Raw genomic sequence first — 27,985 nt, forward strand, 5'->3', positions numbered from 1 at the left:
ATCAAAACCAAAGATGGGAATTATTTCAAGAAGAAATGACTCACCAAGGAAGGTGTACAGATGGCAAACAAACATGTAAAACAATGTTAAACAGCATTAATTATTAAAGGAATTCAATTAAAATTCCAGTTAGAAACCACTGCATACCAACTAGACTGGTTAAAATTTAAACTGACCATTCTGAGTTTTGGCAGGATGTGGAGGGTCTAGAACTCATACACATGGGAATACAAAGTGGCCAGTTACCCTGGGAAACAGTTTGGCAGTTTCTTAGAAAGTTAAATATATACTTACCATATGATCCAGCCTTTTCACTCCTAGGTATTTACTTAAGAAAAATTAAATCAATATCCCTACATAATAAATAAATAAAGGCATAATAAATGTTTATAACCACTTTATTTAAAATAGCCAAGAAGTGGAAAGAACCCAAATGTCTATCACCAAATGAATGGATAAACAGATTGTGGCATATTCATGTAATGGAATATTACTTAGCAATGCAAAGAAATGAATTGTTGATACATACAACAATATGGATGAAGCCAGACAAAAAGTCACATACTGCGTGACTTCATTTTTATAAAATTCTAGGAAATGTATTCTAATCTATAGTTGCAGAATGCAGAGCAATAGTTCCTTGATGAAGGGGATGAGGTAGGAGGGGTGGCTATGGTCATTATTTTGATTGCAGTGATGGTTTCCCAGTTGTATACATATGGCAAAACTTATCTAATTGTATACTTTAAGTATGTGCTGTTTATTGAAGGCCAGTTATACCTTGATAAAGCTATTACTTTTAGGAGGGGGATGAGGTGGGGAGAGAGGAGGAGAAGGAGGAAGAGGGAGAGGAGGAAAAAGTTAAATGTAGATGGAAGAACCAGAAGAGGAGGGATTAAAATGAGGCAATTGACATTCTCAAACGTTCATTGCTGACTCTGACAAAGCAGTTCTAATGGGGTTGGAGTGAAAGCCAGACTGCCAGAGTGAAGGAGTGAGAGAATGATAGAAATGTAGAAGCAGGGTATATTTACAGCTCCTGCATTAGTGTGCTGGGGCAGCCATAACAAAATACCATAGACTGGGAGGGCTAAACAACAGAAATTTATTTTTTTCATAGTTCTGAAGTCTAGAAGTCGAAGATCTAGGAGCCTGTATGGTCAGCATCTAGTGAGAGTGCTCTTCCTTGCAGAGGCCACATTCTTCCTGTCCTCACAGGACAGAAAGAGAGAGAGTTCTGGTGTCTCTTCCTCTTCATAATGACAGTAGCCCTATCAGATTAGGGTTCTATCAGATTATGACTTCACCTAACCCTAAATACCCCCAAAAGGCCCCATATCCAAATACCATCACACTGGGAGTTAGGACTTCAACATAAGAATTTAGGGGGAGACACAAACATTTGGTCTGTAATAACTCTTTAAGAAGTTGGGTCAAAATTGAAGAGGAACCTTGAGGGGGTAGGAGAATTAAGAATAAAATAGACATGAACATAATTGTAGGAAGAGGCTAGAAGAGAGAAAGAAATTAAGGATAGAAACAATAAATGGGCATGGTTGGGATTTTGAGTGCAGGCGAGGAAGTCAGGGAGTTAAGGGTTTACTTCAGCTTCTATCATCCAGGCAAGGCAGGGAGCTAAATGATGGATATACCTCGGCTCATGGAATCCTCTCAACAGCCCCAGAAAATGGAGGATATCATCCGTTTTTTCTAGATGGGGAAACAGTTTCTGAAAGGTTAAGTAACAGAGCCAAGATCACCAGCTAAGTGCCAGGACTGGAATCTGATGTCACATGATATGTGCTATGTACAACCGTGCATTCAGTGCTCGTCCCTATACACATTAAATACGTGTACTATTAGCTCACTCATAGCCCTTCTAAGACCTCTTGAGTCTTCTGAACTGGTATTTTCTATTATTTCCAGGAGACTGGGATAGTCCAAGGGTCTTCACAAAAAATCAAAATGGACACTATAGACTTTTTACCCAAGATTTTTTCCTTTTGCCTCATTTTCCTTATGTCTCCTTCAGTAATTCAGCTATGGAGAGCTTATTTCTCTTTGAAGAACAAGTCTTTCCTTTGAAGGTGTAATACTTTTCTTTTAGTTAGAAAGAAACTAAATTTCTTTTTGTTTTGTTTTGTCTTTTTTTTTTTTTTTTTTTTTTTTTTTTTAGGGCTGCACCTGCAGCATATGGATGTTCCTAGGCTAGGAATCGAATCAGAGCTTCAGCTGCTGGCCTACACCACAGCCACAGCAATGCCAGATGTGAGCCCCGTCTGTGAACTACTCCACAGCTCACAGCAATGCCGGATTCTTAACGCATTGAGTGAAGCCAGGGATCAAACCTGCGTCTTCATGGAAACTAGTCAGATTCATTTCTGCCGAGCCACGACGGGGACTCCCTAAATTTCTTTTAGAAGGAAAGAAATGTAACTTTAGTTACATTTTGAAAAATGTGAAAGAATTCCATCCATCATGCCCTATAGCCCCATAACCAATAGAAATATTGAAAATACAGATCTCCCTTTTTTCTTGCCCCTCCTTCTTCCCTTCTCCCTCCACTCTCCCTCCACCTCTCCCTGCTTCATTATTACATTATGCAGGGCAGCATATATAGCCACCTCCATCTGCTTAGGCTGTACCACAATGGGCACCCTGAGATGATTTTTCAGATCCTGTAGCCATGAAGTCCATCAGCTGTGTTTCTTCAGAGGCCACTGTACAAAGCACTCCAACTAGACACCTTGTAAAATGGAGAGGGTTTTTTTTTTTTTTTTTTTCCAGAGCACTTTAGAAACTCTATTCTGGAAATAGTCACACTTAATGCCTCACCCCTTCATTGTGCAAGATAATATCTCTCTGCTCTTCAGTCCCTTACTCTCAGCTGTCCTCCCCATCTCTCCTCTCTCTTCCACCCCCTCCTACCTGCTGTGTACCCAGCCATTTACATGAATTTGGGGTCAGTTGTGGCTGTGAGATAACTCTACAGCCAGTACCACAGGACTTACAAATCCAAAAGATTTAATTCACTTTGGTTTGAAATATTTTAGGAAATAACTTCAGGTGCGAGAAATCACAGTGGAATGGGTCCAACCGGAAGAAGAAATTCCAGAACTGTGAATGGCATAGAAAGCATTCTGTTAGCCCCAACTCCAAAAGTCCAAGACACCCTTACTCATCCTTCAGAAAGATTCCAGGCTACCAAAAGGTACTATATGGACATGGAGGTGGGAGGTCACTTATAATAATAAGAGTATCTTCTGTTAAATCAGTTAATAACAGTAATACGGGACTGAAGGATACCTAAACTCCCAGAGAGACCAGCATGTGTTAAATTTTTAAGACCTTGTGTGAAGACCTTGTATGAACATTGAGAAAGCTCAGCTCCTTCTAATACTCTCCAGTCTTTGAAGGAGAGTCAACATTTCCTAATTTCAGTCTCTTTTGTCTTTTATTGTCCCCCTCCTCCTTTTTTTTTTCTTTTTTAGGGCTGCATCCTTGGCATGTGGAAGTTCCCAGGCTAGGGTTCGAATCAGAGCTGTAGCTACCAGCCACAGCCACAGCAACAGCAATACCAAATCCAAGCCACAACTGCGACCTACACTGCAGCTCATGGCAACATCGGATCCTTAACCCACTGAGCAAGGCCAGGGATAGAACCTTTATCCTCATGGATACTAGTCAGGTTCATTACTGCTGAGCCACAATGGTAACTTCTCCCTATCCTGCTTTCTTTCCCTCTCTTCTCTGCCACCTTCTTCCCTCTATGTTTTTCTGACTCCAGAGAGGGTAGAACACAAAGAAGAATATGAGCATCTCCAGATTTTCCATGTCTGTCTTAAACAGAAAAGCACAGAACTACCCTCACTATTCTAACAAGAATTTTCCATTGCTTAGAATAATAGAATGGTGCATTATTGGAGGCATGGCCTCGACAGACATCTACCTGTAAACCGGGGATGCCCTACTATACCTTGATCCCTTCTCGCCATGACAGAAAAAGAGAAAAAGATTTTTATTCTGTAATAATTATGAATACTCTGAATATTTTATTGAGGCATACCAATGACACTGTAGTCTAATTTTGGCAAATTCAGAATGAAAAATAAATAAATAATAGGCAAAGCTATCCTGCTTCTCAAGATGCCGTTAATCTGACACACAGCCAGAGTTTAAGTGCTCTAAATCCACATTCCCAATGTGTGGATGGAATATCTAAGTCCAATGTGTCTAGTCAAGAGGACCTTTGGGAGGCCACTTCAGTCCAGGTGCCCCTACCTTTCAGCAGGATGGCATAAAGGGGCTTTGGTAGTACAAACGCTGGGCCAGGTTATGAAGTCTGGGACTGCAGAGGGACTGCTGGTGCATGGGGGTCCCCAGTGAGGCTCGCATCACCTCAGCATCCCCAGGGAATATGAGAAACACTTGAGGAGTTGCTGTTGTGGATCAGCAGTAATGAACACAACTAGTATCCGTGAGGACATGAGTTCAATCCCTGGCCTCACTCAGTGGGTTAAGGATCCAACATTGCTGTGAGCTGTGGTATAGGTTGCAGATACGGCTTAGATCTGGCATTGCTGTAGCTGTGGTGTCGGCCGGCAGCTACAGCTCTGATTTGATCTCTGGCCTGGGAACTTCCATATGCCACAGGTGTGGCACTAAAAAGACAAAAAAAGAGAGAGAGACTTGAAGCAGGTGAGAATCAGAGCCCCTTGCTCTCCTGCTGCAGTCCCAGCATGTGGCCCCAAGTGTTCCTGTCCCCCAGAGAGCTCTCAAATTGTCTTCTTGTTATGTTTCCACTTAACTCCTGCTTTGGGCTCACATGTCTCTGTTCATTTGTCAGGGCCCCAGAAGCTTTTGTGTCTATTCAACTAGAAAAGGTGGGGCTGAGGGACATGATGCTGAATGCCTTCCTCCTCAGGAAACAAGCCATCGCTGATAGAATGCAGAACCTCGTGAGTGTGGTAAGAGGGCTCCCTAGAGCTCGCGTCATCTTTTACGTTTGAGCAAATAAAAATTCTTGGAATCTGTTGCTTTCAGCCTACTTGGGTAGAACCATTGGAAATATAAAGAACTGAAAAAAAAAAAAAAAGAGAGAGAGAGAATTCAATGAGAAATAGAAGGAAAGGTATTCAAGCTAATTGCTGTCTGGCTTTTGAAATATGTACATTTTTCCAAGGCCGAATTTTGTTTTGTCACTTTCTAAACAGAACTAGTTTCAGCACCTGCTCTGAAACATTTGCCCACTCCTGGGTGACTCACAGGTGCTTAGGGGTTTAGACAAGGTAAGGACTCTTAACTATCTAATTCACCTGTTATCTTGGTTTTGTAGACACCACCACCATGTTTCTATTAAAGGGTTTAATACTAACCTAATCATTTGAACAGTATTATAAAATTTAAGGCTTTAATCAATTAGAAGTACTGCTTAATTTTATGGATATCATTTTATTATTCATTAGTTTTTTATGAGGAAGTCATTAGGCTAATATGTAGTTATTTGGGAACGAAATGACAAATAATCTCTAGGCTTTGTCCCTGCCTGTGACTAAAATGTAAGGACTTCAATTTACTTAATCCAGTTCTACAGATTGATATGATGGAGGCTAGGTCTTATAAATTACTGCTGAGCAATGATGAGGGCAAAGACCCCTTTTGATCAGTAATTGAGATATTAAATTACTTTTTTAACTATAATACTTTTAAAAAATATTGACCAAGTGAAAAATGTATTAGCTCATTAACTGTCCTTCAGGAATAGCCAATGCCTATAAGGTTAGAAAGGGCTCAGATGCTGTAAGTGTCAGTTTTGTCAAGGTCTGGGATTTTAGCCTACTCATAAACTAATAAGTTAGCTTACTACTGTTCTGAGGATGCAGGAGGACACAGACTCCTAGATCAGAAAAGAACTTTAATTTTTTTTTTTTGTCTTTATAGGGCCACACCCACAGCATATGGAGGTTCCCAGGTTAGGGGTTGAATCAGAGCTGCAGCTGCTGGCTTATACCACAGCCACACCAGATTCAAGCCGTGTCTGTGACCTACACCACAGCTCATGACAACACCAGATTCTTAACCCAGTGAGTGAGGCCAGAGATCGAACCTGCATCCTCAAGGGTACTAGTCAGATTCATTTTCACTGAGCCACAACAGGAGCTCCTGAGAAATTTTTTTTTTTTAATATTTACGGCCACACTCACAGCATATAGAGGTTCCTAGGCCAGAAATTGAATCTCAGCTGCAGCCAAGACCTACACCAGAGCTGCAGCAACACCGAATCCCTTAACCTGGGATCAAACACACTCCCCCACAGTAACCTGAGCCACTTCAGTGGGATTCCTAACCCACTATGCCACGGCGGGAACTCCAAGCCTGGGGATTTCTTATAGCCAACAGTCTAATAGGAGAACTGTCATTCTCTTCTATCACAGGATGAACTTGGGAAGGTCAAGAGGGACGTTATAGTTGAATATTGCAAAAAGTAAGTATAGTGTATGTGAACTACATGTGCTGATTTCTGACTCTGAACTCAATAAATAGCAGTGTTATATAGACATCCAGACAGTGAATCAGCTGGTTAACCACAGTCCTGTTGGCTAAAAGCAAATTAAACTGCCCTCTGACACAAAGAGGAAGCAGCATCAGAAGTGATGGGTAAGAGGAGTTCCCATCGTGGCTCAGTGGTTAACGAATCCCACTCGGAACCATGAGGTTGCAGGTTCGATCCCTGCCCTTGCCCAGTGGGTTAATGATCTGGCCTTGCCATGAGCTGTGGTGTAGGTCGCAGACGCGGCTCGGATCCCGCGTTGCTGTGGCTCTGGCATAGGTCGGCAGCTACAGCTCCGATTCGACCCCTAGCCTGGGAACCTGCAGATGCCGTGGGAACAGCCCCAGAAAAGGCAAAAAGACAAAAAAAAAAAAAAAGAAGTGGCAGATAAGAGGCACTTGGAAGAGGTCCATGCCTCTGCTCTCAGGCAAGGGCAGCCTGACCCAGCGGAAGTTTCTTCCTAACAGAGGTCCTCTATTCTCTTTGAAAAGTCTCCCAGGACATAGATCTTGGAAGTTCTGTAAGAGATGGAACAACTTGGATTCACCTCTGGACATCATCTCTTCTGACTTTTCAGGTTCAACCGCCACATGTCTCACTATGCTCTTCGGGGTCAGATCATGGCGTACTGCAACAGCCTGAGATCCCTGTTGGATGGCTGCCCTACCATCAGGGATACCTTTTTCATGGTGGGACAACCACATGAAAAGAAGGGCTTGAGGGACTCTGCGGAGGGCCTCAAGGCTGATCCCAGGTGCGGAATTTTCTTTAGAGCTTGTTATTCTCCCTCCTCCTGCCCCAGGGGAGAGATGTGTGACATTTGGTATGGAAATCTTGCTCCCTTTGCTGTATTTAACCTTGGATCTTCAGGTCCAGATGGGCAAAAGAAAGAGTTAATGCTCCAAGAATAAGAGTATCTTTGTGTTTGAATGCAGAAGGAGTTCTTTGTTTATGGGCTGTTTGACTGCTTTTTCAATCTATGCAGTTTTGTTTTCCTCTGGAGTACCCAGAGATTTTCATCAGTTGCACTCTTTTACATAAGCCAGCACCTAAAATAAGCAAACAAATAAGTAAACTTAATCTTGAACTGTTCTGGCTTCAAATATTTTACTCAGTAGTGTAGAAAAAAAAAAAAGCAATGATATTCCAGTGCCTTGGATAAATTGGTGTCCTTCTGTACTTCTCTGGTAAAGGAAAATAATTTGTATGTAGAGTGATATTAAGTGAAAAGAGTGGAACTGCTTCCACTCTTATCCTTCCTTATCATCCTTATCATGTCTTATCCAGTTTTTCAGCCTACCTAGAGTTCACTCACCTGGTTGAGGAGTTGGCATACCTGTGATGTAAATGACATTTCCTTTAAAAAAAAAAAAAGAAGGGCGTAATACATAGTTACACAGCCTCCAAGAGGGAACAAAAATACTCTGTAGGGTGAGCTTACCTCCCTCTTATGGCATGGAGTGAAGCTTAGTGCTGAGTAAAATACTTAATAAATGTGATCACAGAACAAAGAAATAGAAGAGAATTAAAAGACTGTATCAGACCACTCTTTACTCACTTATTCACGGATTATTCAACCACTGTTTATCCAGTGCTTATTTATTCAGCATGTACTATGAATGCTGGAGTTACCAAGGTGAATAAGTCATGGACTCTGGCAGTAAATTCAGTCTTATGGGGGAAATCGCTATAAACAAATGAGTAACGTCAGAGATTTTAAAGATAACATGTTAAAGTTATGTGAAAAGTCTTGTGAGGACACTGAAGAGGAAGTGTTTAACTCTAGCCCAGGGGCCTCAGGGAGAAGTTCAAAGAGGAGGTGACAGGTAAGTTGCAGTTCACCAAGGGAATGGGGACGATAGAACAGGCTAGAGAATGCTAGAGAATGAAAAAGTTGAATGCATCTTCCCTTGGCTAACCAATAGCTGGCTATCAAAATAGTGGCCAGTCTGAACTTGATATTTACAAGATGCCTAGTTTATGGATTACCAGTGTTTTGTCTCATGAGCCCCACCAGTACATTCACTTGGGTAAACTTCAGGATTTGCACAATAGAGGAATGCATCAGAGAGAGAAGTAGGGCAAAAATGCCTCAGTAGTCTGATTTTTTTTTTTATTAAAGTCTGATAGGTTATATGTTTCGCAGTGAGGCTGAAGTGCATCTTTCATATAAAATCATCACAAGTTAATCCTCTAGGACTTAGTTCCACTCTCTCATCCACCCACTAGCCACATCAACCATTTGTAAGCTCAATCTGCATTTGGGATCAAATTTTTAAAATAATTTCCAGAAGTATCACCATGATTTTGCTACTTTTTGTATCTAGGATAAAACGAATTAAGGAAGTCTGGTTTTGTTTCTGATATATTTTATTTGCAGCAATCAAATAAGCAGGTCAGGAAGTTGAGAGAGAAAAAAAAAAATCTCCCCAACTTTCAGGTTTTGTTTTATTCCTTTATTTATTTATTTGGGGATGACCTATGTTTCCTAAAGATTAAGGAAAACAGTCAATAAAGAGGAGAGACTAGAGCCCCAGATCATCTGGTCAGTTAATGTGTGATCATTTCAGGACAGGGCTTTGGGCCAGGAAAGTGTAAGCAAAGTGAGTGCCCACCAAGAGCCCATGGCATATAGTCAGGCAGTGGACAAACAGCAACTGATAACAGATTCGGTGGTTCTCCACTACACACATCTCCTGCTTCCTAAATTCTCTAGATTTTAACATGTCCCTTTTAAAGCACTCACACAAAATGGAGCATAGAGAAAGGAACTTCCGTTTTCTCTAGAAGTTTGGAAAAGGTACTATATATGATTCTTTCTAAGTCTGAAGTCTATGATTCCATATATTGAGGATTAATGAGAATTGAACTCTAGCTACACGGAGGTATAGAGAGAGAACCATGGCCTGGGAGTTACAATATTTGGACTTTACCCAGCTCAGTCATAGTTTGTTTTGAAGTCTCAGAACCTTCAGTCTCTGGGCTTCAACTCTTTATCTAATAAGTGAGGAAACTGAAGCAACTCTCTGAAGCTAAACAGGCCAAGTTTTTTTAGTGCTGAACTGTCTAGAGCTTTATTCCAAGGAATGAAACTGCTGAGGAAAGACTTGCTGGGAAGAGGCCACTTAAGAATGCTCATGAGGAGTTCCCATCATGGCGCAGTGGTTAACGAATCCAACTAGGAACCATGAGGTTGCAGGTTTGATCCCTGACCTTGCTCAGTGGGTTAAGGATCCGGCATTGCCGTGAGCTGTGGTATAGGTCGCAGATGCGGCTCAGATCCCGAGTTGCTGTGGCTCTGGTGTAGGCTGGTGGCTACAGCTCCAATTAGATCCCTAGCCTGGGAACCTCCATATGCTGTGGGAGCAGCCCAAGAAATGGCAAAAAAAAAATGCTCATGAAATGATAAATGGGAATCATCCCAAGTCAAGGTTAACTAGAGATAAAGGGACGGAGTTGAGGAATGAGGGTTGTGGAGGACAGAGATCCTCACCTTACTCAAAAATACAGAGTTGGATTAGATCAAGGATAAGAAATGTTTTATTTTAAATATCAATTTCAACAATGTATTCATGTCCTGCCTAGGATTCTGAGACGTCTCAAGCTTGTAAGATTGTGATGGATTAGCAATATCAACCATGGTCAAGGAAAGCGAGAAAGAAGGCCTCCTTGCTTATGTTCACCATCGCATCAAATAGAAAAGCCCCATAAATCCTGTAGGTTTAAAACTCTAAGATGTTGGAGTTCCCTAGTGGCCAAGTGGTTAAGGATCTGGCGTTGTTACTGCTGTGGCCCGAGTCACTACTATGGCCCAGGTTCAGTCCCTGGCCTAGGAACTTCCACATGCCATGGGTGCAGCCAAAATAATAATAATAATAATAATAATGCTGAGAGACTAATTAATCCTTCAAAGGCTATAAGTTACTGTTTAGTTTTAGCAGAGATACCCTGCCAGAATCTAAATAGAGGAGGAGCCAAGGAAATCTCTCCTCCAAAGAAGGCTGCTGCCTGAGGGCTCCGTGCCCTCATGGCTCTGGAGATGAGTCTGGAGACCAGGACGACACTTGGTCACACTCCCAAGAGCAGTGGCATCAGCTGATGGAGGAGCAGAGAAGGGACAGAGAAAGGACACTAACATTACACAAGCCCTTACCATGTGACTGGCAGAGCCACCACTCTCCCACACCGCTGCTCTGTGTGAATGAGAGGAGAGCACCATGTCCTCGGGGCAGGAATTTCAGCCACTGCCAGTTGCCTTTGGGCAAAGACTGAGGGAAATACATGGCAGCCTTGGTGCCAAGGGCTGTATGGCAATGAATTAGACATGCTTCTTGCCCTCAGGCAAGGGGAAATAAACAATTATAGTACATTGTGATAAAGAATAAAATTAAAGTATAATAGATAATGCATTCAGTATTATCAAAAGGATCAGGGAAGTGGGGCGTGGGAGCTAGGAAGGTGTCAGAAAGGAAAGCCATTTAACTTACCTCTTAAAGTATGACTAGGCAGTTCCCATCATGGCTCAGTGGTTAAGGAACCCAACTAGGATCTGTGAGGACATGGGTTTGATCCCTGGCCTTGCTCAGTGGGTTAAGGATCTGGCATTGCCATGAGCTGTGGTGTGGGTCACAGACAGGGCTCGGATCCTGCATCCCTGTGGCTGTGGTGTAGGTTGGGAGCTGTAGCTCTGATTTGACCCCTAGCCTGGGAACTTCCATATGCCACAGGTGCAGCCCTAAAAAGACAAAAAGACAAAAAAAAAAAATAGATAAAAAATAAAGGATGACTGGTGTTTCAGGTGGACAAGGAAAGGAAATTCAGTTCAAGCTGGGAGACTCGCATGTGCAACGGCACAGAGATGTGAGACAGCATGTGGACATGCTTCCCCATGGCTCCTCTCCAGGGTATGTGAGGCTGAGCCAGGAGAAACATGATGTACAGAGCCACGGGCAAGATCCCAAAGTCTGCCATTTGTCCTTCAACAGACCAGGAGAAGGGAGGCAAGATGATGGTCAGCAATCATTAGGAAGCTACTGAAACTGTACATACAGGACAAGTTTAGGAGTTGAAATCAGCTAGGCCAGGTGCTGGATTTCAGGCAGAGCCAAGTGAGAAGGAAGAGGAATCCAGGATGTCACCCACAGTCTCATGCTGGAGTGAATAAAAAGATATCAGAATAGCAGTTCCCATCATGGCCCAGTGGAAACGAATCTAACTACCACCTATGAGGACCCAGGCTGGATCCCTGGCCTCACTCAGTGGGTTAAAGATCCGGTGTTGCTGTGGCTGTGGCTATGGCCAGCAGCTACAGCTCTACTTTGACCCCTAGCCTAGGAACCTCCTTATGGTGCGGGTGCAGCCCTAAAGAGACACACATGACAGAATGGCTCTTTAATGGGTATGGAGTTTCAGTTTTGGAAGATGGACAAAAATGTTTTCTGGAAATAGGTGATGGTGATGGCTGCCCAACATTGTGAATGTACTTAATGCCACTGAAGTGTGCACTTAAAAACAGTTAACATGGTAAATTTTATGTATTATCACATTTTTTAATGAGGAAAAAAGGATGGTAATGTCATTAAGAGGTGAAATGTGGAGATGGAGATAATGAATCACAGCTCTGAAGCTGCAAATTTCTTCCATTAGTCTCCCAACAAGTCTCAGATGCATCTTATTTTGGATGTTCTCCACTTTCACATACTTCCATCCTCCGTGCTTCTATTATAACCTCATGCTAGCTTGTCTACCTTCCTCTGGAATGTAAGATCCTTGAGGGCTGAGGTTGTCTTCATTTCATAGCCTCGATATGTACCTCTGCATTGACCTTGGTTTGAAGGGGGAGAGGGGAATGGGCCCACAGAAGTAGAAGCAGTTCCAGCCCCTTTAATTCAATTATGAAATAACAGATTGTATCATCATCTGCTGCTAGGAATTTGGTATGAGGTTTAAGAAAGACTTGGAATTTTTGAAAAAGGAAATGGACATGAGAGCTGATCAAAAGAAAGAAAACCAGTTGTCCCTTGCGTGACACAGCTCAGGCTGGAAACCATTTACTTGTTGTTGCCTCAGTGTAATGAGTAGTGTGATTTCCTCCAGCTGTGCTCAGCAGCGTGTGACTAGAGGCCAAAAGCCAGACCAGCTGGAGGGATCGAGAGTTGGCGTTTTGCTAGATAGGTGAGTTAGGAGTACAAAGCAGAAGAGAATTGCAGGTGCTGGTGGAAGAGTAGTTCATATGCTTGGCTGTGAGACCCAGTGCGTGTGTGGAGAAGGGAGTGGAGTCAGAATGGAACTGACAGATGGAAGAGGAGGCCAGAGGGCTGGATAATGTCAAGGAGTGTATTTTGTGGCCATGAAGAAGGGTTAGTGGGAGTGAATGAGTGAGAAAACTGGAAGAGAAAAGGTTGAGCTGGAAATGTAGAATATTTAAGTCTTTGGACGTGATATGGTTCCAGAATTCAGGAATATAGCCCTGGAGTGGGCAGTGAAGGGGAATGGAGGTGAAGAGGGGTGATGTTGAACAGGTCAACAGGCCGCTGAGTTGATGGGCCATCACAAGGGGAGAGGAATCCCCCTTATGGGGCTGAGAACCAGGTTTTGTTCCTGCACTGAGCACCTAAAAGCTTCTACTGCCCTCACTGCCCCACCTCAAGCAGAGGCTGCCTGCTGACGGCAGGGGTGGAAATGGCAGGAAATAATGGCTGAGAAGGAAAAGATAACACTTGATAGAGGGCCCCGTGGCCCCAGGGACACAGGTGCTTCTCAGAGGCCAAGACTGGCTTTAGCCACACTGCTGCCAGCCCGGTGGCATGCAGGCCTAGGTGCTCAGGCCTTGTGACTTTTTATTGTTTATAGTCCGTGTTTCCCTTGGGTACCGTCCAACAGGGTCAACTGAGTAACAGAGCTAAGACAGGATTAAGCTGGTTTTGATCTGCTCCAGGACAGGATAGTCTGCTTTGTGGTTGCTGAAATAAGTTCTCCAAACTGACACCATACTTTGTTCCTGCGCTTCAGACTGCCTGATTAAAATCCTGAAAAAGGTAGGTTTATGGCTGATGATTCACTCCAAGTTGAGTTTTAGTAATTTAAAAAGTTTCATATTCAGAATGTTCGATATGGAAAACATTTTACCTTCAGTTAAAATGAATTACATTGTACTTTAAGAAATGGAGGAGTTCCCCTGACTAGGAACCATGAGGTTGCACGTTCGATCCCTGGCCTCGCTCAGTGGGTTAACAATCCAGCGTTGCCATGAGATGTAGTGTAGGTCACCGATGTGGCTCAGATTGGAGTTGTTGTGGGTGTTGTGTAGGCCGGCAGCTGTAGCTCCAATTGGACCCCTAGCCTGGGAAGCTCCATATGCCATACCTGCGGCCCTAAAAAGCAAAAAATAAATAAAAACGACTCCCTGGTTTCTAGTTTTGAGGACTTGGAGGTTGTGGTTCTTTTAACACAGGAGGAGGCCCAGGATTCGGGTGGAAGCGGGTGAGGAGTTCAGTTCTTGCCTTTTTTGATTGAGGTGGTCTGAGACACTGCCATCCAGGATGGAGCAGGTTGGGACTCTGGATCTGTGGAAGGGTCAGGCAGGCAGATGTGGGTTAAGGATGAATGGATGGCAGCAGCAGCCAGAGAGTGAACACACTTGCTGGGGACCAGAAGGAGAATTGGAAGAGCAGAGCTGAGTATGTCCTAGGCGCCCTGGGCAGGGGGGTGGGGTGGGGGTGTGGGCCCCCCATCCACTACACACCTCCTTCTGCTTTTTGTGTGTGGTGTCAAAGCTGCCTGGTCTAGCATAACCAAGGTAGGTGTGAGATGGCACTAGTCTCTGGGCTTCCCCCAGAACCCTGAGCTCTAAAGCATCCCCTCCTTAATGTGTTCAGGTCCCTGCTTCTTAACAAATCACTCTGAGAGTTCCTACATGCCTCTCTACTGGGCCACACGTATCCCTTGGCCCCTGCCCACCCCTGATCACTCTGCTAGACACCCACACCTTGGCATCACAGTAATGAACTTTGTACAGCACCTCACAATGTATGAAATATTTTTCACATGCCTGATAACTCTTTTTAAAAATTGTTCCTTACACCAATCTTAGTTAAGAATCATTATCCCCATTTTATGGCTGAAAAGAATCAAAGAGGGAATTCCCACTGTGGCACAGCATGTTAAGAATCCAACTGCTGTGGCTTGGGTCGCTATGTAGGCACAGGCTCCATCACCTGCCCAGTGCAGTGGGTTAAAGATCCAGCAACCTATTCTGCAGCTGTGGCTAATATAAAGTCCCTGGCCCAGGAACTTCCATGTGCCGTGGGTGTGGCCATTAAAAAAAAAAAAAAAAAGGACTCAAACAGGATAGTGTCTACAGCCACACAGCTGTGAGTAATGGAAGGTGGTCTCAAAATCAGGTCCATGGATGCCAGATTCCACACCTGTTTACTGCACATACCACCATTTTCCACACTAGATAAAGACGGTTAATTAAACTCAAAGGCACCGAATCCATTCAAATGGGAAACAGTCTCTCAACCCTCCACCCTCTGTAACAGTGGGCTGCCTCACTCCTGAGATGATGTAGAAACCAGGTTAGGAGGCCTTCTCCCTCCAGTGGATGCAGTAGAAAGATCAGGAGCTTCTGCATGTATGAAGGTCAAAAACAGGCAAACCCAACAAAATCATCTTTTAATGGTATAGCCATTTGCAGTAAAACTACAAAGAAAAGCTACTATAAATGAATGTAAAATTCAGGATGATGGTTCCTCCAGGGACCACAAAGTATGTGCACATGGGGCTTCAAAGAAGCTGGTGACATTCTGTTTGCAGGCCAGGCGCTGGGCTTGTTGAATCCTTAAATGAGACATATATGGATTATGTATTTGTATATAAAACTCTAACACTTACACTGCTGCCTAAGACATGAGAAAATATTTGGAAGAGGAGAAAAGGAGAAAGGAGGGAAAAAGGACCAAAGTCTGGAGCACCTGGCAGGAAACATGGTGGGAAGGGAAAGAAAATAGAGACTGGTCTCTTGAGCCTGGATTCTAGGACTGGACAGATCTGCACTTAAATCTCAACTTCAACTCTTAGGAATGGTGTAGGCAAGATCTCTGTAACCTGGTAGGCCCACAGTTTCCTCACCTGTGAAACAGGAACAACATAGATACATGTTGTGCTAAGGTTGTCATAAGAATTAAGTGAGAAAATGTCACCCCCAGCATGGTGCTGGCACTTAATTCATGCCCTCCCCTTCCCTTCTCACCACAACTTTCCCTCCCTCTGCGCCCACACCTTCCTCCCAGCACAGCTGAGGCTAAAACCAGACCAACTGCTCTGCTCTGGTTCGGTTATTTATAACTGGCCACTTGTGAGCGGCCTGAAAAGGAGACCTGCTGCCCTCCGGCTTAGACGCCCATGTGTGTGTCGCCACAGTCTGGACTCTGGCATGGTGGCTAGAGGGCAGTGGTATAAATAGTTCACTTGCAATGCCTCTTTCAGAGAGAAATGCTGTGCTACCTGCTGTGCTTTCTTCTTCTACTTGCAGGAGTTTTCAGCCCCGGCCACGCCGTTTGCTATCTGCTGATGGGAAAGTCTTCCTCAATTTATGGTTCATACCCCATCCTTCTGAAGTGCTGGTGATGTTCAAAACTCTGCCAGAAAAGGTTTGTATTATTTAATGTGAGCCATAACAGTTGTTTTTATGTCCCACAGTTAAACATATCAATTTCCCGGAATATCTCTTGTTGTCTGTCCCCCCCCCATCTCCCTCAGAACATCTAATAACTGAAATCTCACAACTCCTCATGTTTTTGCCAGGTTTATTATAATTTCCCTTGTGCCTCATTATTTCATAGTTTTGTTTCTCCCTGGTCATTACTGAACACTAATTGGAACTTCCCATATTCCTGGTTAGTCCTCAATTTCCTCCCCAATCCTTCAAGAAAACCTCACCCTGATGTGCTGAAGCTAAGGCGAAATTGAGATCACACCTAATCATAATAATTTGCTGGTTCCTATTTTTTGAGGGATTCCTCTAGGTACCTCACTTACTGATTAAGGGTAACCATCAAAAAGGGTAGTTGGTAGTAGTTAATAATACATACATTATTCAAGTATTTAGCTAAATAAAGTGTAATATTTAAATGGTCATTTGGGAACATTCTGATTTTTTTTTTTCTTTGTGAGGGAAAACCTGTTTAGCAATCTAGGTTTCTCACCCTTTCTTCCCCTCCCCTCAGAAGCTTTACTGAGGTGTAATTAACAAATAAAATTATATAACCTAAGGTGTGCAACATGATGGTTTGATATACATTGTGAAATGTGAAATGATTACCACACTTCAGTTAATACATCCATCACCTTACCTAGTTACCTTTTTATTCTTGTTGGTGTGCATGCTTATCTAACTCTCTTAGCAAATTTCAAGTATACAATACAGTGTTATTAACTATAATCACCATGCTGTATATTAGATCCTCAGAACTTATTTATCTTATAAATAAAATTTGTACCTTTTGACCATTTCCTCCTTCCCCTGGCAACCACCTTTCTGTAAGTTTAACCTTTTCTTTTTTAGGTTCCACACATGAGTAAGATCACACGGTGTATGTCTCTCTCTGTCTGGCTTATTTCACTTGGCAAAATGTAATCCAGTTTTACCCATGTTGTTGTAAATGGCAGGGCTTCCTTCTTTTTACGTTTGACTAATATCCATGTATGTGTGTGTGTGTGCACCTGCATGTGTGTGTGTGACATTTTCTTTATCCATTTATCCATCCACTGGACACTTAGGTTGCTTCCATATCTTGGCTGTTGTGAATAATGGTTCAATGAACATGGAAGAGTAGATAATCTCCTTGATGGATGGATTTTGTTTCCTTTGGATATATACCCAGAAGTAGGATTGCTGAATCATATGGTAATTTTACGTGCAACAGAATGAAACTGGATCCCTACCTTATACCGGTCATAAAATTAACTTCAAATGGATGAAAGGCTTAAATTTAAGACTGGAAACTAAAATCTTAGAGGAACATGGGGAAGAAGTTCTTTGACACCAGTCTTGGCAATGATTTTTTGGATACATTACTGAAAACACAGGCAGCAAAAGCAAAAATAAAAAGTGGGATAACATCAAACTAAAAAGCCTCCGCTAGCAAAACAGTCAACAAAAGGAGAAGGCAGTCTACATAATGGGAGAAAATATTTGCAGACTATGCATATATACATAAATAATTTTTATCTGGTATTATACTGTGAAAGTGTTTATCTAGATATTCTTGTTCAAAGATAATGTTCCTAATCAATACTATTTTTATATCCCCTTTGAAATTTATTTCCTTGTATTGATTTTACCCACAGGCAGCTTTTAGAGCCTTAAAGCTAACTCTACAGCTGATAGCCCCTCTCCATGACATTGTGGCCTACTTTTTCAGTTTTGCAAAACTTGGAAATTGTCCAGCATGTTTTGAATTTCCTCTAATTCCTAACCCTCTGAAAGGTGACTGGGGAGGAACTGAGGGTATTGGTAAGTGATTAAAGGTGGTTCAAGTCACCTTCAATTTTCATTTCAAATCCTATGAAGCTCTTTTTTTCAGCTTTATTGAGGTATAATTGAAATATTAAATGGTAAGATGTTTGACGTGAACAGCATGATGATTTGATATACATTGTGAAAGGAGTTCCCCTGTCTAGTAATGGCTGTGAAGCTCTTAAAACTTGGGAAGACAGGACTAAAATATTTCCTCATGAATGACAGAAGGGCAAGGGAAAGTCCCATTATATAGAGTTTCCAGGAGTTCCCGTCATGGTGCAGTGGTTAACGAACCCGACTAGGAACCATGAGGTTGCGGGTTCGGTCCCTGCCCTCGCTCAGTGGGTTAACGATCCGGCGTTGCCGTGAGCTGTGGTGTAGGTCGCAGACTCGGCTCGGATCCTGCGTTGCTGTGGCTATGGTGTAGGCTCGCGGCTACAGCTCCAATTAGACCCCTAGCTTGGGAACCTCCATATGCCACGGGAGTGGCCCAAGAAATGGCAAAAAGACAAAAAAAAAAAAAAAAAAAGCTTAGTTTAGAGTTTCCAAACTAATTGATTCCACATTTACAGGTTAAATCATGAAGTATATCAAATCAGAATTTGGGGGGCCTGGGTTTTTACCTGCCCCTGTTACTTGGTTCACTATGAACTGGGCACTTTACTCTCTAGGTCTCTGTTTGCCCATCTATAAAAGCGGGGGTGGGGTGGTGGTGATAATATTTCTCTCACAGAGATGTTCTATGGATTAAAATATGTAAAAAATTATAGAAGGATCTACAAGTCTCTGTTAAATATTAGCTTGCTTTCATTCCCTTTCCCCTTCTAGCTTTTGCATACTAACGTGGAAGGTCAGTGCCAAGCATTCACTCTCAAGAAGCCCTCGATTAGCTAGCAATGACCCAGTAGTCCTGTTAGTAAGAACAATTGAGGCTTTAATTTTATCTGCCTGGGCTAATCCATGACCTCTAACTCAGCACAAGTTCTCAAATGAATGCATGAAGTAAATTAAAGACACTGAAATGCTTAGCAAGCTGGGTTTATCAGAAACAGTGAAACTGATCTTATTATTTTAATAATTTGACTCCTATCCAAATTATGTCATTAGTCAGTTAATAGCAATATGTAATAACATAGTAGCCAAGGATTTTAAAAGGATGAGAAGAGCTAAAGAAATGAGATAATATGCCTATTTAAACCTGGTGGTCTTAAAACAAATATGATGTAATCTGAATACATTCCTTTCTGGCCAACCCTTTAAGGAAATGTTCATGAGAGACCCTGACTTAATTTGCCAGTAGATTGGGCTTGTGCTAATGAATGGTGTAGGAATCTATAAACATTCCTTTTTTTTTTTTTTTTTTTTTGTCTTTTTAGGGCTACACCCCTGGCATATGAAGGTTCCCAGGCTAGGGGTTCAATCGGAGCTGTAGCCACCAGCCTACGCCACAGCAACAGCAACTCGGGAGCCAAGCTGTGTCTGCAACCTATACCACAGCTCAGGGCAACACCAGATCCTTAACCCACTGAGTGACGCCAGTGGTCGAACCTGCATCCTCATGGATCCTAGTTGGGTTTGTTAACCACTGAGCCACGATGGGAACTCCTGAATCTATAAACATTCAGATGGGAGATGTGGGAAGGTGACCCTGGAGGAAGATAGATGCCTGTAGCCTGAGGAGAGGCAGCATGAAGATAGGAAGGAGTTGGTGCAGCCACAGCAAAAAGCACAGAATTTTTGCAGACCTACAAGCAAGTCTTCAATATAAGCATCAAGAGGTTATAAAAGCACTCTTAGATCCTTTCCTTTTGCTAATTTTTGGGACTGTTGTAAAAGGGGTTTACTCAGAAAATAAACTAAGATGCTCTCAGGGGAGCTGGATGAAGGTTGGGAGGGTGGGGGCTGGACTTCAGATGAGTGATGGGAGAAAGGAGGACAGGCAAGGAAAAATGCTCTCCCTGCCCCTCAAGAGGGGGAGGCAGGTGTTACATGGAGATGAGATAGAGCCAGAGCCATGTTTCCCAAAAATGTCACTGCAGGTAAGTCCTATAGCAGCTGGGAGGGAAGAGCTCTCAGGGAAGGTGATTTTGGGGAACTTCCCCTCACCTTACTGGGAAAAATAGGAGGGATGGTCCAGGAGGAGAACAAGAAAGGGATACTAGCAAAGCTAACAGCCAGAACTGCACATGGCCAGCCCAGAGAATGATGAACCCACCAGTGTGATGCTGAAGAATAGTGGGAAATGAGGCCAGTTTGTTGAGGACCTAGAATTGCGAATGAAGGAAATTGGTTTTTTACTATTTATATGCTTACAAACCGGAAACCATTGAAATATTTGGGGCCCAGGCGTTCCAAGGTGTGCAATTAGAGACACACGCCTTGTCATGCTGCCAGCAAAAACATTTGTGCTCCAGGGAGAATGTGCCAAGTTTTGCATACTCTACTTTGCTGAAAATAGATAAAGAGCACACTGAACTAAAAAAAAAAAAAAAAAAATCCCACTCTAAGATAATCATCTTTTTAAAAGGCGAGGCTGCTCTGTTCCTGGCCTGTTTCCCAGAGGAGGCAAGGAGAACTAAGGTGAAAAGATGAGATGGGTCTAGTCATATACCTACCCAACTTCTTTTAGCCATTTCAGAACTATTTGGAGTTAGATAAAGTGACTTTTGTGTATTTATATGCTTTAAAATCTTTTTTAAAACAAGTTTCAGCTGTGGTCCTACTGCTTGATTGAGGAAGCAGCTCTTAGATGCTGTGGACTAGCTCTGTGGACCCTGCCAAATCCTCTCCTTCCCTGAAAGTTCAGCAACTCCCTTGGGAGCTCATGTGAAGCAGAGGATGTAATGTGGGAGTTAACACTGTGATTTCCATGTAAAGGATTAGGAGGCAATTAAACCCGGGTACTACACAATGAACTTAGGATTTCAGGAACAGAATATACTGGCTTTGAGTATTCACGTGGACCTGGGCCTCTGTGATTCCCCTCTCTCTGTCTGATTTCTCAAACAGAACCCTCCTGCAGAAAGGCACAAGAAAAGGCTCATTTGATTCCTAGTGTTTCCTGGTGGAGGGTCTATTCTCAGCCCCCAGCCATGGACCACATGGCAACTATCTGCCCCATCCTCACACACAGGCTGTCCACCCTGCCTGTGCCTGCCTCCTCTGCTCCCACTGCACAGTGACCCCACAAGAAAGGGAGGCCCAAATGAGCTTATTATCAGCAAAGAAAAGGTAGGCCTCACCCCCATATCTGTATTTTAATAATGCCACCTGTCAGCACAGAACAATTTTCCTGGGAAGTGATCATGTAAAAGTGCACACGAAGTGTTATATAAACAACAATGGAAAGAAGGAAAAGAGGAAAATCACCCGTAATTCAACCATTCCAGCAAATGAAATATTTTTATTTATCCTTACTTCCTTCTAGCCCTCGCCCAAATAGTTTTACAGAGCTTTAATCACAGGGTATATGCAACTTTATATTCTTTTTTTTTTTAATTGTCATTGCAGGGGATTACAAAGCTTTTCCCCTGGTTGCTGCATCACCTGCGTATGGTGCTTCTGGACCAAGCACACTACACCTTGAACAAACAAGCCTCACCCATCACCCCTCCTCCCATCCACCACAAAGTTCTTAAGATTCTGCTACAGTTTTCTCTGTGACTCCTCTTCTAGTGGAAGTCTCTGTTCAGCCCAATATGACCATAATATTTATAGAGGAGTCATAAAAAAATCTGATGATTAGCCTTAATTCTTTTGTAGCTGGAAAAATACCCCCCAAAACATTTTTATGCTATGTGTAAAAAATCAAGTGAAAACATCAAGTAGGTATGAAATCTGGACTGCTCATCTTTTCCTAAAGTCAAGAGCATATATTACAAGTACATACTAGCATGATTCTCAGACCTGGTTCTGCCCTGATCAAGCTCTCATGGATGGCCTCCCTGTTCCTTCAGTTCTTCTGCCTTCCAGGCCAGAAATGTGGGAAGAGATGCAGTACCGGGCCAGAGAGGGTACAAGGCTGCTCAAGTCTGGCAGAGCTAATGATTAGGTTAACTCTGGAAATGCCTGTGGGTCTCCATCTCACTTCTACCTTGGGCTGTAATCAAGCTCTGTGATCAGTATCCACAATCTTCTTCTCATAGCAAGGATGTCCGCTCGAGTAGAAAACTGAAACTGCCTCACAGGGAGGTGATGAGCACTTCAGATAGCTGACATCCTGGTAGCCCTGGAAGCAGCCCACCTGCGCACTCCACAAGTGCTCCCTAAGGGCTCATCATTTTCTCTCTGTGCTCTCCCATTCTGACCAACTCATTTCCTAAGCTAATAATAGAGATGCTACTACAGCCACTTAGACCCAGACTAGGTTCCTCAAACCAATATTGATGCCCCAAGAGGCCCTAACTTAAGTTTCTATCCAAACACATATAAATCTATGTATACCCATCCTGCTTTTAGACCCCTACAGTAAGGGTCTAGGAAATAAGCCAATTTAGGATCTCTCACAGCTACTCCTAAAATGATGAGAATCTCCCAGAAAGATGTATATGTATGTGTATACATATATGTATATATGTTTTTGGTTTTGCCTTGGATGATTCTGAGTCTTTAATGAGCCAGTGACAGGGCTGTTTTGAATGGCATGACTATGAGAAATGAGTGCTGGTTTATAGTGATTTCAAGCCCCTAATAGATCTGCTGAGTCCTGTACTTCTCATCCCGTGCAATTTCTCTTTTTCAATCTACTTAGAGTCTATAACCTTGTAAACTTTGAAAACTTCTTTCAGCAGTATGTCCTTATTCTGCTGAAAAGCAAAGCAAGTTATTACGTTACTGAGGGAGGAAGGAAGGAAAGATAAATCAGACCTTGGGTTCTAGAACATAAGGCTTTGCTGATCTTGCAAAACATATAATTAGTACACTCACAAAGTTAATTTAGGTAAAAGGTTAGCTTTGGAGGTGAAATAGTGGTTTACAGGGTAGTTAGGGTACTGTATTTCACACTAAAATCTTGTCCATCTTCTAGGGTCTGAGCTTCAAGAGCTGCAGAAAATGATTGACCACCTCCAGGACCCTCAAGACCCAACCCAGGTGTCCCAGGCCCTCCTCCTCCAAAGAGAGGTTATGCTTCTCCAGTTTGATGTTGCAGTGAGGTACCTCATCCGGTAAGGGCTGGAGTGCTAACCCGTCAGTAAAGTCTGCAGGGCAAGTGTCTGAGTGATCCTGCAGGGAGGCCACTCTTGGCATGATAAGATAATGAGCTTAAAATAGTCCCAGGCACAACCTGATCCAGAACACTGCAGCTACAAACGCGTTCTGCTGCAAAAGCTGTTCAGGTGGATTGTGTTCTTGTCAGAAAATAATATTCTTGATTTTATTAAATGTGATTTCTGTACAGTTAGTTTGCTCAACAGACTGTTTTATTGGGAATCATACTTTTTATACTTCTGAAGATGATTTTTCCTAAGAGTTTTATTTTTTTTCCAACCCTTAATGAGCTTTCAAAAGAACAGAATTTTCACTGCATATCTGAAACCAACAGAATTGACTACTTGAGTTAAATTTATAAGTTAATTTACCTCTGGCCCTGTAGGTATTAAATACTCTGCATCCAAAAAGAATGTCTATTTGGTTAATTAATCATGACTGATGAGAAAATTAGTTCGGATTAAGAGTCACAATGTTTCCTGTATAAATAATAAGTTGTGTATGGGAAGGGAAGAAGTCAGGTCTGAGGGTCTCTGCTTATTCTTAAATTGTCAAATTAATTAACTTCATTTGATTAATTCCCAGTGTGAGTATTTAATCAATGAGGGAGACCTTGTAGGGTGGTGCTCTTATCTGTGAATTATAATCGCTTCCCACTGGTTAGCAGGTGTGTCCATAGAGAATGGAAATTGGGGCTTGTCCTGAACTATGTTTCCTCTTTCTGCTCTGTGTTTTCTTTGCTCTGAGCATGATGGGACCCTGGATTTAGAATGTTAATTCAACAGGCCAAAAAATCAGACTAATTTATTTTCTTTTGATTGGCAGACAGCTTTCAGAGCTATAGCTTTGTCAAGCAGGTAGGCTAGAAAGTCTCCACTGATTGTCAGGATGGCCATTCATTAGCCCCCTGGGCTGTGCAATCTCAAGTCAGAATTTGCCAGGAATTTACATAGGGTGAGAAATAGGACTACACCCCAGGAGTTCTTTTTGGATTCCAGCTCTGCAGGGTTCAGCTTGCTCCTGTTCTCCCAGGGAGCCACTCGCTTCCCCTAGGAATGGCTTTACAGGGCTTTCTCTGCCCTGGCACACTTGGTCTGTAGGAATGGAGGACCCTGTGCCCTAGGTCTGGTTTCTGTATATTTTTCAGAGGACCTCAGAAGGAACCACCCAGAATGGTATACCTCCAGGAGTCCTTCATTTATAGCATTTCCTCCAGCTTTTCTTCAGAACTCTTTGGGGTCTGTATGTGTTTGGAATCACACAGCAAGTAACTGGCAGATCCCAATTAGAACCGAGGTGCATTTGACTCCAAAGCCTGAGAACTAGGATGGATGCCAGACAGCAGCAGGATGGATGGAAAGGGAGACTCTGAAGAGATGGCAAGAGGTGGAAGAAAAAGAAAAGCTGAAAGATAAATGTCACCCCACTGGAGGATTTTACTTAGTGCTGAACCTAAAAACTAGAAGTCCTTAGATAACCAAGAGACAGGAGGCTTGAGACATTCCCTCACCCTTCCCAGAGCTCACCAACTCTGAGCAATATGCCTGTTTACCCCAGGGAACATTTTGCTTATACAAGCTGAAGGCTTCCCCAGAATTTGAAAAGAGGGAACTGAACTCTTACCTGGAACGAGAGCAGCCTGCTTCCATAGGCCATGGGAGGCAAGGAAGAAATAGCTCTAGGACAACAGGAGAGTAGTCCCGCAGAGTCCCCTCATATCTGGCCCCTGCTTCTCTGTGGCATTGACCAGCTCAGGTTGTAGGACAGATGCCTGTTTCTAAGCACAAAATTTCATTCTGCCCCTGTCACCCAGTCCTGTCCAAGCTGAGGCCAGAATCTGATAGAAATCAGTGCTGTCTTCCAGTAGCATCAGGATCACATTGCCCAAGCCTGTCATTCACCTCTGGGCATGTCTGCCCACCTGCAGGAGTTATTTATTAGCCAGTGCAAGAAATGTCTGCGGATTGAGTTTATCTTTAATTTCAGGTAATTAATCATTTGTACTGAAGGTCAATACTTAAGTGGTACAGTGGTTCCAGTCAATCTCATCTGCTTACGTTGGGGATCAACAAAGTGTTCCCATGGGCCTCGGCCTGATTTTGTATGGCCTATGGGCTAAGGATGGTTTTTATGTGTTTAAGGGTTTGGAGGGGACAGTTTCAAGAGTAGTACTTTGTGACACGTGAAAATTATGTGGAATTCAAATTTCAGTGCCCAGAAATGAAGTCTTTTTTTTTTGGAACACAGCTACACCTATTCATTTATGGATAACCTCTGACTGTTTTCAGTCTACAACTGTAGAGTTGAATAGTTGTAACAGAGATCATATGATTGACAAATCTGAAAGTATTTACTGTCTGGCCCTTTAAGAAAGTTTGCCACTCTCTGATTTAAACAATTGAATTCCTCTGAAATTCAAGAATAGAGGGAAGGAAAAAAAGTCCTTCAAAGGAACTCTGTAGAACAGAATAAAACATATGGCATGAAAAGTGCCACTTATCTGAATGCATTGTTGATGTTCAGTGTAATGAGGATAAAAAGGAGTTTGAGGAAATAAACCGAAGGTGCATTACCCTCCTGCAATAAGCCTGATTTAGGAGTATGGCAAGGGTTCTCTCAAGAGGCAACACCAGTTTCTTAGTCCTTGGACTTATGTTGGATGACTCTTCAGTTTTCTGTTTATTTTTATGCTCATCTAGTTTAAATGTCTCTGAACACACAGATATTAAAGTGTGCTTCAGGTTTATCTGGGATTTCTAGGAGACACAAAGAAGGCCTCACGTGGTCCCCCTCTCCAGCATCTAAGAGGTGAAGAGCCACAACTTTTGCCTGGCCTCCTCTGGGCTGCTTTGCAGGTGTTTTTCAGGTTTGTTTTCTTTTTTGTATCTTTGCATTGAGGAAAAACCCTTCCTGTGCCCCATGAATTCCCTGCTCCCTGTGGCTAGAGCCAGCTTGCATGGAATCACACTGTGGGTGGCTCTGTCACACACAAGAAGCCTGGTCTTCTGGGAAACCCTTGACTGCTTATTGACAGGCAGCTGGAGTGTGGCACAACAGTTTGGAGAGTATAGTATGATGCATCTATTCTGGTATTTTAGTGGGCTGCTAGGGAGACTTGACTTTCTTAGGGGCTGGTGTTTGGCATGTGCACCACTGGCACAAGCAATAAGCTCATCTTTCATTCCTTTGGGTTTCCCTGCATCTTGAACTGCTGGCAAGTTGCACTGATTAGACTTACCCTAGCAGCAGGCGCAAGCCAGGGGTTACCAACTGAGGGTCTGAATGAATTGTCACAGTGAGCTGTTTTTAGTATTTCCAAAGGCATGATGAAAAAGATACATTTGCCCAAAAGTTTTTCACATAAAGAAAATGTCATATTTCTTTGTCTTTCTTACTGGAATCATAAGAACTGAGTGCAATAAGGAGGAGAGGGAACTTGCTTTGGTTGAGCTCTCACCATGTGCTAACTCCATGGGGTAGCAATCACATCACTATCTTCACAGATGAGGAAATCGAGTTAAGAGAAGTTGTGTAACTTGCCCAAGTTACACAGCTTGTTATAGCTGACCTTATATTCATACAGTTGATCTGACTCCAGAGCCCTGTTATTTCCTAAGCTCAGAGCTTACACTGGATACTTATGTAGCTTTGAGTTAAAGACAGGAGAATACTTAGTTTGGTGGAAAAATCTTTCAAAATATGGAGTCTACCGAGAGCAAGGAAATAAAAAAGGATATAGTGCTAAAAATGTGAGGTATCATCTTGAGACCCATTTCTTTCTTTGTTTTTGTTTGTTTGTTTTGTCTTTTTTGCCTTTTCTAGGGCCACTTCCCATGGCATATGGAGGTTCCCAAGCTAGGGGTCTAATCGGAGCTATAGCTGCAGCCTATGCCACAGCCACAGCATCTCGGGATCCGAGCCGCATCTGCACCTACACCATAGCTCATGGCAACGCCAGATCCTTAACCCACTGAGCAAGGCAAGGATCAAACCTGCAACCTCATGGTTCCTAGTCAGATTCGTTAACCACTGCACCATGACGGAAACTCCGAGACCCATTTCTTTCCATAGCATTATATTGTACAGCTCCCAAATAAACAGTTCTATTGATAAAGGGGAGAGAGGTTCTACCAAGGATGGTGAGAATTAGGAAAGTGAGGAAAAGGATAACCAATGATTTGATCAATGGTGGTGACTAGAATCTGACTCCAGTCTCTCTAGAGAGTATACCATATGCATGATTCTGTAGCTTAGAGTAGCAGTCTGAATGCATCTGAACGCATTAATATTTTTGAATAGTCTCCAAGCATCTATAAATTAATAGACCTAGTGTGTGTTTGGGGCTCTAAAACTCTGCCAAGAATCGTGGTTGTTTATGGCACTTAGGAGTTAAAAGTTCATCACACTTAACAAGCTAAGAGAGCAAGTCAATGTTCTGTGTTCTTTTATGTGATAGCTTGGCACAGCCACAAGAGGAGACACAGGAGAGACTCAGGAAAACAAAGTAGTCATACTCAGTTCCAAGAAACATGCATCATGCCATGACACAGGGCCATGGGTCAGGACAAGGAGATAGCTTAGACCATGGCCTGAAAAGGCAAGGCAGGGCTGGGGAGCAGTTTTTAGGATCAGCTAGTCTGAATAATTCAGCAGGTTTTGGCTGTAGGGGTGGTCTCTAGTTGCCCATTAACTAGCCCTGGGAA

General features: G+C 42.9%; 1 protein-coding gene and 1 long non-coding RNA gene across 18 annotated transcripts in view; one reads left to right on the forward strand and one right to left on the reverse strand.

Moving 5' to 3' along the window:
- Positions 1-27,985, forward strand: part of C1H6orf183 (chromosome 1 C6orf183 homolog) — a 203,437-nt gene that overhangs the window by 122,593 nt on the left and 52,859 nt on the right. For 13 of the 14 annotated variants that reach the window (XR_002343788.1, XM_021090812.1, XM_021090809.1 and 10 more), the window contains 7 exons: positions 3,054-3,211; positions 4,847-4,967; positions 6,435-6,484; positions 7,128-7,304; positions 16,086-16,203; positions 17,903-18,068; positions 23,101-23,239. Coding sequence is in view for 13 of the 14 variants with exons in the window: in XM_021090812.1 (XP_020946471.1) it covers positions 3,054-3,211; positions 4,847-4,967; positions 6,435-6,484; positions 7,128-7,304; positions 16,086-16,203; positions 17,903-18,068; positions 23,101-23,239 (929 nt within the window). In the remaining variant the exon portion in view is untranslated. The remainder of the gene's footprint in view (positions 1-3,053; positions 3,212-4,846; positions 4,968-6,434; positions 6,485-7,127; positions 7,305-16,085; positions 16,204-17,902; positions 18,069-23,100; positions 23,240-27,985) is intronic. The other variant, XM_021090819.1, reaches the window with a different exon arrangement.
- Positions 7,311-27,033, reverse strand: LOC110260563. Of its 4 annotated transcripts, none has more exons than XR_002343798.1 (3): positions 24,906-27,032; positions 16,058-16,191; positions 7,311-7,599 (listed from the first exon to the last, which is right to left on the reverse strand). It is a non-coding gene; the product is annotated as an uncharacterized LOC110260563 (long non-coding RNA). The 4 variants fall into 4 exon arrangements; XR_002343799.1 differs by lacking the exon at positions 7,311-7,599 and adding an exon at positions 13,860-14,115; XR_002343797.1 differs by lacking the exon at positions 7,311-7,599 and adding an exon at positions 14,124-15,682 and having other exon boundaries at positions 24,906-27,033.

The sequence above is a fragment of the Sus scrofa genome, chromosome 1 (genome assembly GCF_000003025.6).
Source record: "Sus scrofa isolate TJ Tabasco breed Duroc chromosome 1, Sscrofa11.1, whole genome shotgun sequence".
Classification (NCBI taxonomy): Eukaryota; Metazoa; Chordata; class Mammalia; order Artiodactyla; family Suidae; genus Sus; species Sus scrofa.